Here is a 20,599-nt window from a genome sequence, read left to right as displayed (position 1 = left end):
CAACAGACATTATAGCAGAGAAAGGAAGACAAGGCAAGGATGGGAGGATAAAAAGACAAAGGAAGGCAAAGGAGACAGGTGGACAGCCAGCCAGGTATGACTGCCCATCTTCAGATCTGGTCTTAAATCCCTGTGCTCCCCCACACACACACACACCCCCACAGGGTCGGGCTCCTTACTGCCTGAGCACTCCAGCTCACTCTTGGCTCCTTCTACTGTCAGTCTATTTGCCATCTCTTCCCTACCCCCATCTAAAGATGCCTGAGCCACACTTTGCATGCCCAGTCCTCTCTCCAACAAACTCCATGAAGCTTTCTTACTGCTCCAGCCCATACTCAGCTCCCTCCCTTCTCAGCTCCTAAAGCAGCAGAGATCATACCACACCCACATCCCGTAATCACAAGATATTATGTGTTGTTTTAGAGTTTGCCCTCAGCTCATATGAGTGCATCTTGACTCCCACAAGTTAACTGTGGGCTTGTCAAAGGCTCCAATAATTTCTCTCATATATTCCAGAATTCCCCATGATATCCAGTCCAATGCTGCTGCGTATCACTAAGTGCTCAGTGAATACTTGTGGACCGACCAGTCCCCAGGGGGTGCCAACAGGGCAACTTAACAGTCCATGGGTCTATTAAATAGTTTTCCAGGCGCTGGCCATTGGGGGCCATCTCCTGGGCTCCTGCGCCCCCTGCTGTCCAGGAAGGGACCTGCATGCGGAATCAAGCGAGTCCTAAGGGTGGTCGTGACGCGGGAAGGGTGGCAGTGGCACTCCAGCCTCACGGTGGCCCCAGGGACCGTCCGAGGGTTCCGATGAGGTTGGTGGGCAGAGCCAGGGGCAGCTCCTATGTTCTTCCTACGTGTCCAGGCCACCCCAGGGCCTCCACGTGCCCAGAGTGCTGCAGACCGCCCCACCCCGCCCCACCCTACCCGGGTTCTCAGAGCTGCTCGTCCAGCTCCAGCTCCAGCTCCAGGCCGTTGTTCTCCCTGGCGCCCCCGCGTACTACGGGGGCTGGGCTACTGTCCAGGTACTTCTGGATGACAGAGGCACAGTCCAGCCGCTCCATGAGGGTCATGAGATAGTGCAGCTCCTGCAGGCTGCCGTTCTGCTCCTCAAACAGCTCCAGGATGGCGGCGGCCGGGCTGCGCTGGCAGGACATGAATCTGGCCAGGAGCGGGGTGGGAGGAGAGAAGAGGGAGGGACAATGCAGCGAGATCCATCCCCTCCCCCAAGCTCTGGTCCTCATCCTGCTGTTGCCTGCCTTCAGGGGGTACCCCAAGTAGTGGGAGGGCCCAGGACGGATACAGGAGATTGCACTGGCTCAAAGGCAACTCCTCCCTACGCCTCAGTTTCCTCTTCTTACACCCAGGGCTTGGACGAAAGGAACTTTAAGGTTGCTTGTAGCGCTGAGGTCCTGTAATTGCCCTCTCTATGTCCCCTACCCCAAACATACTCTTCCCTCCTCCTTCCTCTCTCTCAGGCCACAACAAGCTGCCCACCGCTGGGGAAATAGTTGTTCTAAACCAAGCTTTTACCAAGACTCTCCCCTTCGCGTAAACCTTCCAGTCTCTTTTACTCACTAAGCAAACCCACACCCCTGACTTTCTGGAGTATCCACCACTCGGCCTCGCCCTGTTCTTTCCAACTTTTTCTACCTGCTCTCACCCGGGACCTGCCTTTTGCAGGCCTATCCCTTTCCCACTTTTCACACTACTCCCCCAAACAGAACGGCTGATCCCCCTTCCCCACCTCCTGAAGCCCTTTCTAATTCCCACCTCCCAGGAGGAGACCACTCTGCACCCCTCGGTTCAGACTTCTGATCAGAAGTCTTTATTATTCTTGCTTTAGCTATTTGGTGCCCCTGTTTTCAACTGACAAGGCAATATTGGATACATACAATAAGGCACAAGGAACGTCTGCCTTTATTTTGTTAAGCTCTCTGTATCCCTTACTGGAGTGTGAGCTCCTGGGGGCTGAGACCATTCATCTTGTGTCCCAAAGCTTAGCATAGTAGTAGGTACTGGATAAATGTTTAATAAATGGATGACTCAAAAATCCACCCTGTTTTCAGATGGGCCCAGCTCTAATCCCATCTCCTGGAGGAAGTCTTCCCTGACTACTGCATTCATAGTCTGGGTTCTGGGGCTTAGCTCAGAATTATTCTCCTACTGATTTCCCGTGACAGTGACATGCCCCCATTATTGCTAAGATTATTGAATTAACATGTGCCAAGTGCTTCGCTACATGCTTTACACACATTATCTTATAGTCTGTCATTCTACCCCTCAGGGCACAGCATGTCAAGCACTCAGTATGTACCGAATGACTTACATGTTAATTGACTAATTTTTAAGTATTTATTGAGCACCTACTAGGAGGCAGGCATCATTCTAGGTACTGAGAATACAATGATAAATAGAAAGAGCTGCCCTTTTATGGGGATTAGGGTGGGAGTAGTCATTCTCTACATTTTAAGTTACTCCCTTATGTGGGGTCCTGAGAACTCCCCTCCTCTCCCATCCTCAGACCTCGCCCCTCTTACCGAATCTTCATGCCGCAGAGCCCCAGGTGGGAGGCCAGTCGACGCCAGTCATTGCCTGTGATGCTGTTCGGCTCCAACAACATCTGCAGTTGCTCAAAGAGCTCAGGGGGCAACCTGAGGCCAGAGGAAAAGGTGTTCTCAGAGGAGAGGATCAAAGATACCCAGTCTCGTTCCTCCAAATGTTGCATTTGCCCCATAGGCACTCGGGCAGGATCCCAAACACACCCCATACAGCAGCACAAGCAACCCCCACCTCACCTATTGCATGGGGGTGGCTGGAAGACAGGGGGTGGCGCTGCCCAGGAATCTTCCTCTGATGCCTGGAATCTGAGGATTTCCATGTACTTGGTTTCCAAGCCCTAGGCCAACAAAGGGGCCAGGAACACATTTGAGGATCATAAGTCATCCCCTGAGCAAGAAGCTGGGAACCTGCCTCCATTCCTCATGTCTCTCCTTCACCCTGTCACCCAGAGTCACTTTGCCAGGAGACTCAGCCCCACCCCACCTAGGACCCCCCATCCTCTGTTTCCCTGACCCTGGAACATTCAGGCTTAAGATTGCCTACTGAGTTCTTTGTGACACGGGGTGTGATGACCAAGCAGAGTGCATCCTAAGACACCAGGAGAAGACCTTTGTGGGGTTCTGGAGCCAGGGGGAGGTCATCCAAAACAGAGACACTGAACTCAGGCACACTTGTCCCCTTCCCTCCATGCCTCCTTTCCTTGGTTCCTCCTCCCCAAGTGACACCCCTGAGGGGTGGCTGCCTACTCTCCGCTAAGATGCCACCATGGTTCCCCTGATTTCTTCATGTCTTCCCTTGGGAGATAACTCGCACCCCACGACTGAAGACCCCCTTCCTGGTCACTCTCCACACTGATGATACATGACATTATCTCTCAGATGTAGATCATCAGCCTAGAAAGAAACCATTTCTCTTTGAGGCCCAAGCTCCTCTGGGTTGAGAAGAGGTTAATATAAGGTTTGGTTCTTTTACCCTCCTACTGGATTCATCCATGGATAGACACGAGAGCGTCAGGGATGAAGGGTGACTTGGAAGGCAGGTACCATCTTCACCTGCTTGATTATGTAATTAGGGCTATCCCTTCTGGGCACCAGACCCCACGCCCACTTTGCCCAGGATGCCTCCAAGACCCCGCCCTTCCTCTGCTCCTCAGCTCCAACTCACATCCTGGAAGGTGTGCATGGTGACAATGATCTCATTGGTTAGTGCCGAGCAGTCCTCGTTCTCATTGGCTACAAAAGGAGAGGATATGGCAGGTGAGAGAGGACAAGGCCTGGGATAAAAGAGCAGGGAAAATAAAAGGGGACTCTACAGTGAGGCTTTAGAAATCTGAAGGTGGGCAGCGTGCTCCGTCTTTCTCTCTGCAAAGATCTGCTGTGCTCCTCACCTTTAAGAGGTCTGAGTGCATGGCAGAATGAGGAGCTGCAGAACGCCAGGGTGACCAGGAAGGGAGAGGACAGGAGAAGGGAGGGGAGGGGAGGGGAGGGGAGGGGAGGGGAGGGGAGGGCACAAGGTGGACTCAGGCTCCTGGACTACCTGCTTTTCTCCGGAAGCAGAAGGAGCGGAAGGGACACTTTCCGTGCCAGATGTGGAGATGGGGAACCAGCTGGCAACTGCTTTCATCCACATTCTCCCAACCTGGGGAGGGGGCAGAGAGCAGAGGGTCTCAGAGAGCAGGGCCTTCTACAAGTGTTTAAGGAAGCCTGCTCTGTGGCAGGCGCTGTGCAAGTGCTGTAGTGAGGGACGACGAAGGGGCAAAGTCAGGTGGGTGTCTCAAGTGAATGGAGTCCCCAGAGCCTGGGCAGGAGACCCCATGAGAGGTCTTTCTACCATCACACACTCCCTACACACACACAGCACACAGACCCTCCACCATGGCATCCTTCCCTCCAACCCCCCACCCTCTCGCACACTACCCCCAAAGCAGCCATGCATGTGTGCCCTGTCCACACCCACACAGATGCCCTAGTCCCAGGGGCAATTCCCACAGCTCATGCCACAAAGAGGGCCAAAGCAGAGAAGACTGAGACTCCTCCTCTGACACTAGCTCCATCCAGGTGGATTAATAAATCCTTCCCCTCCCTCCTGGGAATACCACACCTCTCCTCCCCTCCTCCCACCCTGTCCTCCCATGGAGGGACCAGGGCTGATGGAGCCACAGAGGGAGGAAGTGGGCAGAGCCTGGGGGATCCTGGAGGCAGCAGCAGAAGACAGAGGGGCCCCTTGAATATGCTGCCTGCCCAGGAGTCTCTATAAAAACCTTAAGGTTCCCAGATTTCCACCCTGGGGGGAGGCCTGGACCCCTTCCTCTAGTGATGCTCCCTATTGCCTTGCTCCCCAGCTCCTGCCTCCCTCACCTTCGGAGATGTACTTGAGCTTCAGGTACTGGTCCCCTCGAGCCCCAGTGAAGTCAAAGAGCTGGCAGGGCCCACGCAGACGCCCGCCGTGGGGCTGCTCGTTGGTCACCGCCCACTGCAGGGCACAGGGCGTATTGTTGAGGAAGTAGACACGCAGCTGCAGGTGAGACTGCCCTGGTGCCAGCGGTGAGCAGAACACGGCCAGCTGCAGCCATTTGCGAGCTTCGTGGCCTGCTGGGGCCTCCAGCACACAGGTGTAGAGGCTGCGGAGTAGATGGGAGATGGTGGCCAGGACAGGGCAGGGGGAGGCTGGGACACCAGCACACCAGCCACCCAGCTCCTGCTGTGCCAGAGAACTCTGTGGGGCCCCCCAAGGAGCCGAGGAGACAGTCCAGGGAGTGTATGGGGGGAACAGGAGGGTGGGGAGGTGGCAGGAGGACAAAAAGTGAGTCCCATGCAGTGGCCATCACAGAGTGGGGAGAAGAGCCAGCAATATTCTCCGGCTTGGGAGAGAGGGAAGGTAGACTCAGGGCCACCATGCTTTGGAGGGTCCCACAGATGGCTGGCCCTGCTCTGGTTAATGGCTGGCAAGGAGAATGAGAGGAAGTAGGGCCCAAGATCCTAGAAACACAGAGCTAAGGACAGATAGGAGATGGGATGGTGTCTTAGAGAACTGGAGGAAACAAACTGCCCTGGATAGCGGGGGACAGTCCTGAACAGGTGCCCAAGTGTGGGGACAAAACCCCAAAAAACAGTTTCCAGGCTCTCGGCCTCACATAGAAAGGTGCTGGCTCGGGTAGTAAATGGCCATCAACTGTGATCAGATGCCAGCAGCTGTGGCTAGTTGGCCGTCAGCTGTAACCCGTAGGCCATTGGCCACTAATATAACGGCTGTGGCTATGCTAGCAGAAAGAAATGGGGGCTAGCAAGAAGATGGTGGCTGGCAAGCGCAGACTGCTGTTAGGCAGATTATGTAGATCCTGCTTCCTGTGTCTCCAGCCCAGCCGCCAGCGAGAATATATTGGTTTGACTCCCCTATTTATGGCTCCATGGGTGTTCCTTTTTGGCCTTACCGTGTCCTGCGTTCTTGGGCGGGGAGTGGGAGCTGAGACCCTGCACGACAAATGGTGCAGCGAGCAGGGTCCCCCGCACGACACCAGGCCATAGACAGACAATGTTAGAGAGACAACGGTGGGGAGGGGACAGGCTCCCTCTAGACAGACGGCTGGGGTTGAGTCAGACCCTTGCAGACAGGCAGAGAGACCAAGTGGGGGCAGGGGGTGATGTGTGGTCCTGGGCAGGTTTGGTGTGAAACAAGCTGCTATAGATACTAGGACAGTGGGACCGAAAACGGACATGAGGGATTAAGGGATTTGCAGGCCATCTGGGACAGCTAAGGGATGGATGAGGATGACGAAGAGGTGAGGATGAGACAGACAGATAAAATGGGCAGGAAGGACATGCTGATGGGCTCGTGTCTACCTGAAGTGGGAGAGTTCGATGCGACACTCGTCCAGGGAAGTGTGGACGCCTGACGGCCCCAGGGGCCCCCAGGCCTTAGCATCGAGCAGGTTGGTGTTGCTGCTGAAGGTGCGGGCATGGCTGGGCTGCTGGGCACAGTGCTTGAACGTGAGGGTGCAGGGCTTCAGGAAGGAGGCCCCGTGGGGGCCACACGCCACCACGGGGCTCACCAGCCCCTGGGCTTGGGACAATGATGGGGCATCTGACAGGTCCCACACCAAGATCAGTGACACGCGCTCCTGGCGGCCCACAGCCACGGCACCTGGGGAGACAGAGAGCTGAGATGGGCCTGGCAGGGGAAGCTGGGCCAGAGTGGGAGGGGAAGTGGGACAGGAGCCAGGAGGTGGGGTGCACACACAGCAAGACAGCACGGAAGGAGAGCGTGACAACTGTGAGCTGGCCAGTGGTGACATCCTGGGCAAGTCACGGCCTTCCTTCCAGGGCGCCGCTAGCCCGTGTAGGGCCTGTATGAATTTGTAATAGGTGCTCTTCCTCCAGATACGATTTCCTTTATCGGAGGATTGTCATAACATACTGTTCTTTAGAACAAGGCACTTGACTTCCAACTGCCAGGAAGTTGTCATAAAAATACATCCATTTTTGGAGTCAATAAAGTCATAATAAAAATATAAACAATGTTCAAAATTATGACGATGTCTATGAATGATGCTCCTTTCAGTGTGGATCCCTGGTCCAATGCACAATCTGAACAATTAGCGTGTTCCCCTGAAAATAAGACAGGGTCTTATATCGTATTTCCTTGAATATAAGACCGGGTCTTACATTAATTTTTGCTCCAAAAGACACATGAGGGCTTCTTTTCAGAGGATGTCTTGTTTTTTCATGTACAACTATCTATATTTATTCAAATAGAGTCATGTCCTCTTCTGGAACATCGTCATAACGTACGAAATGCGTCCGTCTGGCTGAGGATCTTAACTGGGGCTTATTTTCAGGGAAACATGGTACATGCTGAGAAGGGAGCTGGGCGCTGTTACCTGGAGGGATAAGCAGAGAGATGCCGGTATCCTGGAGTATCAGGCAGCCGCCACGGTGATCCACCTCTCGAGCCGCAAACACCAACAGTTTGTGCATCAGCTGACGGATGACGGTCTGGCCCTGAGTGGGCGTGTGCAGTTCCTGGTAGAAGGCAACCATCTCCGAAAGGGTGGCCGGTGGGCACTGCCTTGAGGATTCACTTTCTGGTAGGGGAACGGGCTCGGACACTGGCTCCTCTTGGCTCTCCAGGTTCCAGCGGGCCCGCACCAGCCAGCGAGGGCAGTGCCATCGCAGGCACTGGACCAGAAGGAGGACACTTGCCACCGGGACCCCCACCAGCAGTAGGAACTGGGTGGGTTGGAAAGAACTCTCATGGAAGCACATCCGCCTGGTTGCTTGAAGCTGCAGCTCGCCTGCACCCTACCAGCCAATGGCCAAGCGCAGGAGGAAAAAAAGGTTCAGTGCCAGGCTAAGCCTTTTGAATGTCACGGAGGCCAAGACTTGGCTTTCAAGTGGCTGCAATGAGGGAGCAAATTGTCTTTATTCCAGTGCACCCCACACACCTCAGCCAGATCAGTGCCTTGAACAGAGAGTGTCACCTATTTAGCTCTTACTGGAGAACTTACCGTAACTCCTCAGGATTTAAACATCAAACTAAACTCCCCGGAGGCAGAAAGAGCTTGGATTTAGAGTTAGAGGATGTGAATTCAAATGCCACCTTCGTCACTGGCTGAGTGAGCTTGTCATATTGCTTAAGATACCTCAGTTTCCTCATCTGTGAAAATATCTACCTTGGTCTACATGTGCTGCTATAGAAAAATCTTTAAGTGGAAAAGCAAGTCACAGAGAGCTAGACATCCTGTGGTCTCATTAACGTAATAACAAAACTATATACAAATATAGATACATAGTTATGGGTATGTATATGGAAATTATATTGAAAAGTCTGGAGTAGTGCTGTGCAATAAAAATATAATGTGAGCTACACATATAACTTTAAACTTTCTAGGAGCCACATCAAAAAACGTAAAAAGAGGGCCGGCCGGGTGGCTCAGGAGGTTAGAGCACTGTGCTCCTAACTCCGAAGGCTGCTGGTTCCATTCCCACATGGGCCAGTGGGCTCTCAACCACAAGGTTGCCAATTGGACTCCTCAACTCCTTGAGTCCCACAAGGGATGGTGGGCTGCGCCCCCTGCAACTAAGATTGAACACAGCACCTTAAGCTGAGCTGCCTCCCGGATGGCTCAGTTGGTTGGAGTGTGGGCTCTCAACCACAAGGTTGCCAGTTCAACTCCCACAAAGGATTGTGGGCAGCGCCCCCTGCAACTAGCAATGGCAACTGGACCTGGAGCTGAGCTGCGCCCTCCACAACTAAGACAGAAAGGACAACAACTTGACTTGGAAAAAGGGCCTGGAAGTACACACTGTTCCCCAATAAAGTCCTGTTCCCCTTCCCCAATAAAAAAAATCTTAAAAAAAAAAAACGTAAAAAGAAACAGAAGTTTATTTTAATAACATTTTATTTCACCCAATATATTCAAAATAGTATCCTTCTGACAGGTAAGCAATATAAAATTACTGATGAGATCTCTTACATCCCTTTTTCACACTAAGTCTTTAAACTCCGTGTGTGTTTTAACTTACAGCACTTCGCAATTAGGACTTGCTCTATTTCAAGTGCTCAGTGGCCACATGTGCTAATGATTCCTGTCTTGGACTTGCGGGTCTGGGAAACACACCCCAAACTATTCCCATTGGTCATTACTGAAAGAGATGAGATATTGAGAGGGTGGAAGGTGTGAACCAGGACTTCCAATTTTCTTAAACTCTCTTTTTTCTGTATCCTTTGAATTTCTCACACCAGGCATGTGTTTTATATTAACGTTGCAATTCTTTATAAAAGCCATTACAGGTGGGAAAAAGATTGCCTCTCAGAGAGATTACGAGGATGGCGTGAGCTCATATGAAAAGCATTTGTGATGATAAAGCACTGTCCAAATATGCTTGTTTATTTATGCCCCTCCTTCTGCCAGAAAGGTCGGAAGGGAGCTCGCAGGGATACGTGAAATATAACATGAGTAACCAAAGTTAAAAGTGGAGGCAAAAAGAGAAAGAAAAACAAAGGTGGGGGCCTCCAGTGAGGCTGGAATGAGGCAGGGCAAAGCAGACACTGACCACCAGCTCACCTGGCTACCCACCAGGGACCTCAGACTGGGACCTGGGCCTCCCAGCAGCTTCCTGAACAGATGTCAGCTCTTCCGGAGGCCCTCCAGAACCTACTGCCTCCCCCTCCTACTTTCCCCCTCCCTTAATTTCCAACACCCTATACTCCCACCAGATTGGGCTTCTCACACCTCGTTAATTCTCACCTCTGGCTTTTGTTCGTGCTGTTCTCTTTCACCCCTCACCTGCACTCCCCACCTGCCTCATCTCCCTCGCTGGACCCCTCCTGCTCCATAGGCCTCCCCACGCCACCACCACCACCACCCTCAGCTCACCAGCCCTTGACATTCTCACGCCTCTGAAATCTCTCTCCACTGCCGTCCTACCATACTGAGTAGCTCTTGATGATATGCTGTCGCGTGTGGTTTTCCCACCCAAATGCACATTTTTCTGAGCACCAACTGTGTACTAGGCACTGTGGGAAGTTCAGTCCTGCCAAAAATGGCATCTTATTTGGCTCTCAAGTCCAGGAGGGAATGGGACTCATTTGATCCATGGCTGATTCACTAGGGTCTGCAGTTGAAAAGCTTCTGGCTTCCATTCCTCCCCACTCCCTTCACTCAAACCATCCATAGGGTGCTGAGGCCTTGACCCAGCTTCCTTGAACTTCCCTGCCCACCTGCTTCCTTCCTTCCTCGGAACCCATAAAGCCTAAGCCCCCTTCCTAGTTCCTTCCAGACAGGGGCAGAAACTCCTCTGTATCCTCAGGGTTGAGGACTGGGGCGGGATCTGTCTCCCCATCTCCTCTCTGAAAATGGAGACAGGAAGGGGAGGTTGGGCATTGTTCCCTTTGCCTTAGAACCCAACCCTGCAGACAGGGCAGCAGGCCCCTTGCAGAGCACACGAGTGAAGGAGGTGAGTTGGCAATGCCCCAAATCGGGTGGAATGGGGTTGGAGCAGCAAGCTTCCCTCTGCGTCCCGTCCATGCCTTTGGGTTCTTCCACATTAAAGAGAACTGGAACAATAAGAGCTAACATTTGAGGGGCTTTACTCTGCACCACGGTGTTACAGCACGCTAAGAGCCCTCTCTCATTTGATCCTTATAGTAGCCTTTGAACTAGATGTTATTTTTATTTCCATTTCACAGATAAGGAAGCCAAGTTTTCTCTCCACAGTTAGGATGGATGGGAGATTATTAACCAAGGCAGAAGGATGAGCAGGGACGACAAGGACTTCTAGAAATACCCCCTTTCTCTCCCTGCCCCTTGTTTTTCCCCGGGTCTCTTCCTTTCCTCTGCTAGAGGAAATGAAGTTGGAAAAGAAAGAAACAAAAATAAAGTAAAACTACATATAAGGAACGAAAGGCACATCCTTGGGTCTACAGTGAGTGACATACACCCCTCCCCCAGCCCACCAAGACACCAGAGGCAGGGGATGGGCCAGCTAATGTGAAAGAAAGGAGGGACTCTGCTCTGTTTCCAGAGCAATCATCTTCCTGGGGCCTCCAAAGGCCAGAGTCCAAATCCCCTCTACTCCATTAGGTGGCACAGCAGAGTCTCCTTGCCCAGACCCCCAGCCTGGAGCAGTTGGTATGTAAGGCTCCCCAAAGCCCAATCACTACCTGGCCTGGAGCAGGTTAACTCCTCCCCCAGCTCAGCCCCTCTTCTCCCAGTCTGACAGCTCTCTCCAGGCTGCCTTGGCCCTCACTCCATCCTCCCTCGTCCCCCAGGAGGGAGAAGGGATCCGGATGGACAGCATGGCAACCGGCTTACTGTAGACGGGAGCTTCTCAACCCCATGCCCGACTTCTTATTACCCGGCCCCCAGTGTGTCTTGCCCCAGACCCCAGAACATCCTGGGTAGCGGTTCCCCAAGCTGAGGGTCCTTTAGAATGCTGCCATTACCTGTCCCTAGGGAGTCACCTCTAGCATAAAGATCCATGCTCCTGTTGCAAAGTTCTGCTCATCTCCTTTGAGGAAACTCTCAAACCGGCTCCCACGTCACTGGTTCTTACCATGCCTATTCAACCCTGATAGGTCTCCAGTTATTGAAGGACACAAAAAGTATCAGATGAATGAGTCCAAACCTCAGTCATAGGAAGCATTCATCTGCATAGCATACATGTCCACAGTGCATAGAATCATGCCCCTGGTCCTCACACCCACTGGGCAGTGGACCTCTCCCAAGCCCCTTCTTCCTGTCCTCCTCCAGCAGAGGGTCTCCACTCTCTGGCAGCTGAGCTGGCCTGGCCCCATTGCAATGCCCAACCCAGCCCAGCGGCCCCAGCGGCATGCTCACCTTGCTGTGCAGGTGTTCCCAGAAACCGCCGGTTTATCCCGGAACAGTAGTTCCTTCTCTGACAAACAGAGGCCAGCCAGACCCTGTGACCAGGCGAGCAGACAAGTGCAGGTGGGTGGGGAATCCAGCAGGTGTGGCCTGGTGCTTCCTGGCAGTCCTGCCTCCCATAGAATCCTGTTGGCAAAGTCCAGCCAACGTGAGGGAGGAACCAAGGATCCCAGAGGTCAGTGGACATGCTAGTGTAGGTCTGGAAGGGAGGGGACAGAGAGCAGACAACCTCTGTACAGGTGTAGGCAGCCCCTAGGTACAGATGAAAGCCCTCCCTACAGTACCCTCTACTGGGGAGTGGCTGGTCCCAGCCAGAGGCTATTGAAATGGCAGAAGGCAAGAGGTGGGAATCCTAACCAGAGCCTCTCAAACTATAAAGTGCACATGCACCACCTAGGGATCTTAAAATGTGAGTTCTGGTCCCATAGGTCTGGGGTGGGGTCTGAGATGCTGCATCTCTGAGAAGCTCCAGGTGCTGCCAATGGGCCAGTCCGGGGAGCGTAGTACCTAGTCCCACCCCATTCCTGCGGAGATGACAGAGGAGGCACTGACAGGGATAATGAATCACATCTTGCTGGTGGAACTGGGCTGTACCCGTATCTGCTCCCTTCCCAGTGCTCTTTTCACTGCCCACACTCACAGCTGGCAGGAACACTGCCCCTTGGGGGAAAACTGGACTTAGGGCCATTTCCCAGCCTAAGTCCTTCCTTCGAAACTCTGCCTAGGAAAGGTGGTGCCACTGGAATGAAAGCACCCTGTGAAAAATGGGCTTTTCTGTTTTTCAGGTGTTTGTAGCCTCAGCTCCTGGTACAGCCTGATGGATAGCAGGTGTTCAATAAAGACTTGTGGAATGAATGAGGGGACCAGCTGAGAGAGAAGAGGACACATTGGATCGAGACTGCCAGCACTGGACCCAGGTGACCCACCTGTCACTATGTCACCTTAGGCGAGTTACTCAACCTCGGCACTTTCACTCATCTGTCAAGTGCAGATAATCAGATCTACCTTGTGAGGGTAATCCTTGTCATTACGGAGCTAATAACTATAAAGTGCTCACCACAAAATGGGTGCTTACTAAGTGGTCGCTGTTATCTCCATGATCTGGTCTCCTGCAGTTGAGGAACCATGGTGAACTCCCCTAGTCCTCCAGTTATTATTTCTCATGAAAAATAAGTAACTGCCGGGGCGACCAGATGGCTCAGTGGGTTAGAGTGTGAGCTCTCAACAACAAGGTTGCCAGTTCGATTCCCGCATGGGATGGTGAGCTGCGCCCCCTGCAACTAAAGATTGAAAATGGCAACTGGACTTGGAGCTGAGCTGCGCCCTCCACAACTAGATTGAAGGACAACAACGTGGAGCTGATGGGCTCTGGAGAAACACACTGTTTCTCAATATTCCCCAATAAAAATTAAAAAAAAGTAACTGCCGCTGCTTTCATCTCAGTTTATGGTTCTCTTTTCCTTGATTGCAACCCCTCCCCTCCTGCTGCTGCTTTCCCAAGGGCGGAGGAGAAAGGTTGGGATAAATACCTCTCAGGGTCCCACGAATGAAGAGATGGGCAAAGAAACAGCAGAAAGCAGCCAACTTGGGAAGGAAGGGGACCTCATGCCCGAAGGACGAGCAAGGCAGAGGTGTTCAGAGCTTTGAGGGAATGAAGAAGGGAGATGTTAGTCTTTGCTGGACAAAGCTGTCTGGGTCACACAGAAGGCTGCCTTCTCCTCGGAGTCAGAAAGTTCTGGGGGTTGTAGAGGATCTGTCAAGCTTGCCTTCCAAGACAGCAAGGACCGTGGCAACTAACAGGCTATCACCAGGAGCTGTGTCTATGTTTTATGAACTCACTGCCAAAGTTGGTTCTTGTTTCACTGGGAGACAATTCCAGTTACGGGAAGGTTCTGGGGAAATCTTAGGGCCCTACCACCCCTGTGGACACAAAGTTTCACGGGGTACAGAGACCACAGAATGCAGAGGAGTCTCTCAGCCTGGAATGCACTGTCTCAAGAGGTCTGGTTCTCACGGTGCCAAAGCCTCAACCATCCATCAAGGAGCCCCTCCGGAAGTCAGGGCTAGTGGACTAAGGGCTCCCTGCTGAGAGATCCCTTCAGGGCCATGCAGGCAGCAAGCTGGGCTCCCCAGCCAATGTCACCACCCTACTCATTGGAGAAAGGCAGGCCAGCTGGGAGCCCTGCTCCACCCTTCTCCCTGTCCCCCACCCTCCTCTGCCTTCCACACATCATATATCATTGGGCACCCAGTCTGGGAGGTGTGCTGCCTGAGGTAAGGAGAACATGGGCCTAAGAAGACGGAGGCACTGGGAATGGTTGAAAACAGGAGAACAGAGGATGGGGAGGGAGAGGACAGGAGGGGACCTCCGACACTGGATAGGAAAATAGAAAACACAGAGATAGAGAGATAGGAAGGCAGAAGACAAAGAGTGAGGAACAGAGAAAGAGAAACAGAAGGGTGCACACTCAGGCAGGCTGGTCAGCCTGTCCCTGGAACTTCCCGGACATACGCGTAGTCAGGGGCTCTTAACAGGAAAGGATGAAGTAAGCAGTCACTCCAGGGCACTGAGAATAACCGCCTTTTTTTCTTGCCTTCCAATCCTATCAATCATAGGGAGGAAAATGAAATATCATGTACATATGAGAAGAATGAAACTGGGGGGGGGGGTCTTGGTGGGAGGAAGGTCTGTCCATTATCCCACATGGGAATGACATGCAAAGCAACATGCAAATGAGTATGGCAGCTTCTTCATAGAAAAAATCAGGTGGTTATTTCCTTGAAAAGTCAGGCCACAAGAAATCCGGGTATGTGTGTTTGCGGCCCTGTGGCGTCCTCTTCTCTCTCAGCTGGAAGTGGAGAGATGTAGGGGGAGCCTCCCCGAGCCCATGAGGGGAAGATGAGACCTAAGGCTTCAGAGAAAGGAACCCACAGTGTCACACGGCTGAGTTTGCATTCAGGCAGGAGCTCAGGCTGGGTGGGCCCCTGGCGTTGGCCAGTCTGGTATAATGAGATAAGCCTGGGGCGGGTGGACTGGCCCCACTGTTGACTAGAAAAGACCCCCAGGGATCTGACTCCTGCCTTCTGAACATGGCCTTCCAGGTTAGTTATGTCAGTTCCGTTCAGTTCAGTCTAAGGCACCATCCCCGTTGTGGGTCTGTTTGTACCTGGCCAAGTGCCGCCAGGAAAGTAGAAAAGACGGTCACACGTGAACCTGAGCTCCATGGTTCAGATACAGCTTGGGGGGAGGAGCCTTTCACTCAGAAGCAGTTACCGATAGCAGATAGCATCCACGTACCTAAAGAGAGGTGTGGGCAAAGTAAGTCCACGGAAGCCAGGAAAGAGGCACGGCAGTACGGGCTCACAGGAGCAGGGCAGGAGGTGCCCGGCACAGGAGATGGCCGCTATGCCTAGGCCTCCCATGGGAGGGGGAGGGGGATCGTGACAGGGAATAGTGTCAGGGAGGAGGAAGAGCACACACACAGAAAGGATTAAGGGGAAACCTCACCATCAACACGCTCTCTGTCCCCCAGGTTTGCCTCCTCGAGGAGAATGTGGCCTCAAGGGGCCATCTTTGTGGCCCTGCCCCATCTGGGGCCCCTCCTGGTCTGGCTGCTCGCCCCTCATCGGATGGCTGGTTGGTGTGACAGCCCAAGGAAGCTGCCCTGGTGCCCACCCCACAAAGTCTTGTTGCTTGTGTGGACAGCCATCTATTCTGTCATGGGGTGAGCACTCATTTTTCATGCCATGGCCCGGATACCCACTGGGGTGGAAAGGAGTCCCTACCTGAACTACTGCTGCACATTGACCTGCAAAAGGACCCCATCGTGCCTCTTATGATGGGTCCCTTCTGGGCCTGCCTAGGATACCAGCCAGCCCTCTTCTTCCACCATCTCCGAGTCTCCTCCACCCCCTTAACCACCTCACCATGCTCAACTGCCCCCACCACCTCCCCTCGCCCCGCTGTCAAATGATGCCTAGACCCACTTGCTCCCATTTCAGCCCATAGTGTTCCCTCTTTGCAACCAGGAGTCCTGATGTCAGAGGGCTTCCTCCATTTGCCATGGAACGTCCTCCCTCTGAGCATTTCTGCCACCATCTCTCCACAGCTATGCCTCCTACCTGGTGTGGAAGGACCTGGGAGGGGGCTTTGGGCGGCCCCTGGCCCTGCCTCTTGGCCTCTATGCTGTACAGCTCACCGTCAGCTGGACCGTCCTGATTCTCTTCTTTGCAGCCCATGCCCCTGGTCTGGTAAGGTGCCCAGTGCTCAGCAGTGGAAGTGGTGTAGGAGCAGATGAGACCACCAGGCCCCCAGAAGCACATAACCTACCACGTTTCCCCAAAAATAAGACCTAGCGGGACCATCAGCTCTAATGTGTCTTTTGGAGCAAAAATTAATAAGACCCGGTCTTATTTTACTATAATATAGTACAGGGTAGAATAGAATAGAATAGAATAGAATAGAATAGAATAGAATAGAATAGAATACTGGGTCTCATATCATATAATATAAGACTAGGTCTTATATAACATAAGTCTGGTCTTGTATTAATTTTTGCTCCAAAAGACACATTAGAGCTGATGGTCCGGCTGGGTCTTATTTTCGGGGAAACACAGTAGCAGATCAGTCCGCGGCAGGCAGGTAACAGGTGAGCAGACTTCTCTGAGCTCTGGTGTAATGCAGAGAGCTGCACGCGTTCGGCTCACAGGGCCCCAGGTGCTGCAGAAAGGTGGGGGGCCTGGTCCTGAGCGCAGCCTGTCTGACCACCCTGCCCCCGGCCCAGGCCCTGCTGCCCCTACTGCTGCTCTACGGTCTGGTGGTGAGCACGGCGCTGATCTGGCACCCCATCAACAAGCTGGCTGCCCTGCTCCTGCTGCCCTACCTGGCCTGGCTCACTGTGACCGCTTCCATCACCTACCGCCTGTGGAGGGACAGCCTGTGTCCAGAGCACCAGCCTCAGCCCGTGGGAGAGAAGAGCGACTGAGGCCCCAGGGCACAGGAGACGAGGAGGAGGAAGGCCAGGGCAGAGGTGGAGGGATGGCAGGCAGGCTGTGGGGCTCAGGTGGGGAGGTGGGGGCAGGTGGCCAGTGACTGATGAGTGCCTAAGCGTGACTCACCCCAATGTGGCCACTATCCTGGGTCCCCTGGTGCCAGTTTTCATTAGAATTCAGAGAAATGGGAAAGAGAAAGGAAACTTAATTTACTCTTAATATAAATTAATAAATCCGGGGTTCATAAATATTAATTTAGTAATATCAATGAATAAAATCCTGTTACTAACTTTTAGGCTATGACATGAAGTGTGTGTGTGTGAGTGAATGAGGCTGAGGGCCGCAGAGTGGGAACAGAAGTGTCTGTGCATGTGTGTAAGTGTGCACGTGAATGGGCAGATGAATGTGTGGACACATGTATGAGGAAGGCTGACACACCATTTCTACGCCACTCACGTGCCCTCCGGGATCTGGCCAAAAAACGTAGGACTTAGGGTTTTAATTACTTGAAAACCGAAATCTTTTTGAAAAATCACATAAAAGCAAAACAGAAAAGTAGACAGAGTAAAAAAAGGATAATAATTTTACATGTCAAGTTTATAGTATATTACATTACTTATGTATTATATTATGTAATATTAATTTTATTTAATTAACTTATTTTAATTACTATGTCATATTAATAACCGTGTTTAATATATAATATGGTTATATAATATGTTATACATTATATGCCATACTAAGGCCTTATGTGATTAATATAAGTAATATTATAGATTGAAAAAAGATGTAAGCCTCATGTTGACAAGTGAATACAATTAGAGCTTCTTGTTCAGCCTTCTCTCTTGCTTCTCTCTTTCTGAACCTTTTCATTGGCATTTTTATTTTTATCTCTTCTGCCTCTTGTTTTCTTCTTGTTTCAAAGCCCTGAAGGTAGCAAGGATTGACTGCCCTAGGGCTGCCTCCCCAAATCCTAAACAAGGCAAGCAGGAAGGCCCAGACGCCTTTCACCTTCGCCTTCCAATAGGAGCTTTTAAAACTATTGACCAGGCTCTCTAGGGAAGGGCCTGGGCATCAGTGTTTTTCAAACTCCTCAAGGCTTCCTCCTATGCAGCCCACTGAAAACCACTGCTGAGAGTGCACCAGAGCCTTTTGGGAGCTTATTAAAAATGCATATTCCAGGGCAGCCAGATGGCTCAGTTGGTTAGAGCGCAAGCTCTTAACAACAGGGTTGCTGGTTTGATTCCCACATGGGCCAGTGAGCTGCGCCCTCCACAACTACGGTGTTTCCCAAAAAATAAGATCTAGCCAGACTAAGCGTCTTTTGGAGCAAAAATTTATTAATTTTTTAAAATTAATAAATTAATAAAATAAAATTAATTAATTAATTAAAATAAGGCCCGGTCTTATTTTACTATAAGAACCCGGTATATGATATGATATGATATGATATGATATGATATGATATGATATGATATGATATGATATATATAATAAATATAATATAATATAATATAGCGGGTCTTATGTTAATTTTTGCTCCAAAAGATGCATTACAGCTGATTGTCTGGCTAGGTCTTATTATCGGGGAAAGAGGGTAGATTGAAGACAACAAGTCGCCACTGAGCTGCTGGAGGGATGGCAGGATGGCTCAGTTGGTTAGAGAGCAAGCTCTTAACAACAAGGTTGCCGGGTCAATTCCCTCATGGAATGGTCGGCTGTGGCCCCTGCAACTAAAGATTGAAAACAGTGGCTAGACTTGGAGCTGAGCCACGCCCTCCCCACCTAGATTGAAGGACCATGACTTGACTTGGAGCTGATGGGCCCTGGAAAAACACACTGTTCCCCAATATTCCCCAATAAAAAAAATTTAAAAAGAAAGATTTTTTTTAAAAATGCGTATTCCTCAGACCCCCACCCAAGACCTACGAATCAGAACTTTGGGGGCGGGCTCCAGGCATCTTTGGATTTAACAAGCTCCCAGCACTTTGCTCAGTGGTTAGCTGGTCACTAAAACTTTGAGTGCTCTAGGCATGAAGAGTCTCTTGGGATGCTTTTCACTTTGACAATAGTAGTTCTGTGAGCTGAGCAGTGGGGCTGGAACAAACTAAGTCCTCTCAGGTGGGGGCCAAGGACCACACAAGGGGAGAAGCAAGAGGACATCATCCTTTGAGAAGGAGAAGGAGACTGGCTCTTTCTGGAGCTCACCCAGGGAGAACAGGTGAGAAGAAATCACACTTTCCCCTCCTCCTCACTAACGGCATGCTCTGCCCAGTACTGGTCGGTCACCCGCACTGATGGAGGGCACACGGTGTCCCACCCACCTTTGTATCTCCAGCCCCAGTGTGGCACAGGGCACAGAGCAGGTGGTCATACATCTTTCTTGACAGACAATAGATGGATAGATAGATGATAGATAGATAGATGATAGATAGATAGATAGATAGATAGATAGATAGATAGATAGATAGAATGAACACATTGTCCTATTAAAAGAAAATGGTGACACACACCACACCAATGCCTGCACCCCACTCTGGACCAATTGGGGAAGGGAAGGGCATTCATAATTGAAACTTCTCAGGTGGTTCTAATATGCAGCCACGTTGAGGACAGCTTCCATAGGGCGTTGCCCAGTGACCTCCTGGGGCACTGGACTCCAGACCCACGTACTCACCATCTGCAGGAATGAGGGCCATTGGGTGCAGTGGTTTGCAGTTCTGGCTCTGGAGACAAACCTGGGCTTGGATACTGACTCTGTCATTTATTAACTGACAGCCCCGTGCAGTTTACTTCACTGTGCTTCATTTTCCTCATCTTTAAAATGGAGACCTCAGAGAATTGTTGGGAGAGAATAAATGACATAATGAGTAAAAAAGGTGTCTTAAGCACAGAGGAGGGCTTAATAAATGTTAGCTGGTCTAGGAGGGGCACCCAGAAGGCCACCCGTTTAAAAAGCACACGTGGTTCTGATTCATGAGACAATTGGAGACCCACCCACCCTGCTTCAAGACCCCAGCAGTACTGTCCAAACTTCCTAAGAGCCAGGAGAGTGAGGAACCTTCCCCTCGGGTCTGTGGGCTAGCCTGACCAGGGCCAAACACACAAAATGATTTGCTCTTTATCTTACACATTCACGAGGATTTTCTCTTCACCTCAATTAAATTTCTCAAACCTGTTTTAGTTGAATTTCTAACTCCATTTATGCAGCTATTTTGAACTTACAAATATAATCTGTAAATACGGATTGAGGATGGGTTTCGGGGCCACTCTACATCGGTTCTTATCCTGGCTCCAAGGCCGTGTGGTCTCAGACTAAACACCCTAGAAGTATCTGTCGTTATTATGATCACCGTCATCTCATTTGGGTGTTATAAATAAAGATTTTATTCACGTCGCCAACTAATTCTAGAAGTAAAATTGACCCTCCAAGAAGATACACCATGCCTCTCGTGGTTCAGCTCATGCCGCAAACGCAAGGGTCCAGATGCCTCTAGTTTTCAATATTTGGTCCTAGAAGGGAGTTTGATTTGGGCAGTATCCCAAGCCCTGGAATAGCAAGACTGCCCGATATGGCACAAGCCAAACTAAAGAACTTCCTGGCTTTGTGCAAAAAACAGCTGTAAGAGTCAGGGCCCTGACCCCAAACTCCCATCC

General features: G+C 51.4%; 2 protein-coding genes across 2 annotated transcripts; one reads left to right on the top strand and one right to left on the bottom strand.

Moving 5' to 3' along the window:
• Positions 1-938: 938 nt before the first annotated feature.
• On the bottom strand, positions 939-7,841 carry UNC5CL (unc-5 family C-terminal like; the record flags this gene model as incomplete). The annotated part of the gene is made up of 8 exons (XM_081044212.1): positions 7,442-7,841; positions 6,405-6,705; positions 4,923-5,185; positions 4,102-4,203; positions 3,730-3,797; positions 2,802-2,902; positions 2,544-2,657; positions 939-1,164 (listed from the first exon to the last, which is right to left on the bottom strand). Exons 1-8 carry the CDS (start codon positions 7,824-7,826, stop codon positions 939-941), a joined length of 1,560 nt encoding a protein of 519 aa, XP_080900338.1. The 5' UTR covers positions 7,827-7,841.
• Positions 7,842-15,502: 7,661 nt separating this feature from the next.
• TSPO2 (translocator protein 2) lies at positions 15,503-16,935 on the top strand (the record flags this gene model as incomplete). The annotated part of the gene is made up of 3 exons (XM_081044234.1): positions 15,503-15,675; positions 16,060-16,201; positions 16,735-16,935. 3 exons carry the CDS (start codon positions 15,503-15,505, stop codon positions 16,933-16,935), a joined length of 516 nt encoding a protein of 171 aa, XP_080900360.1.
• Between the last annotated feature and the right edge of the window lie 3,664 nt (positions 16,936-20,599).

This window comes from Rhinolophus hipposideros, assembly GCF_964194185.1.
Source record: "Rhinolophus hipposideros genome assembly, chromosome: 3".
In the NCBI taxonomy this organism is placed as follows: domain Eukaryota; kingdom Metazoa; phylum Chordata; class Mammalia; order Chiroptera; family Rhinolophidae; genus Rhinolophus; species Rhinolophus hipposideros.
Note: the sequence above shows the minus strand (reverse complement) of the source record. Positions and strands in the feature narration are given on the sequence as shown.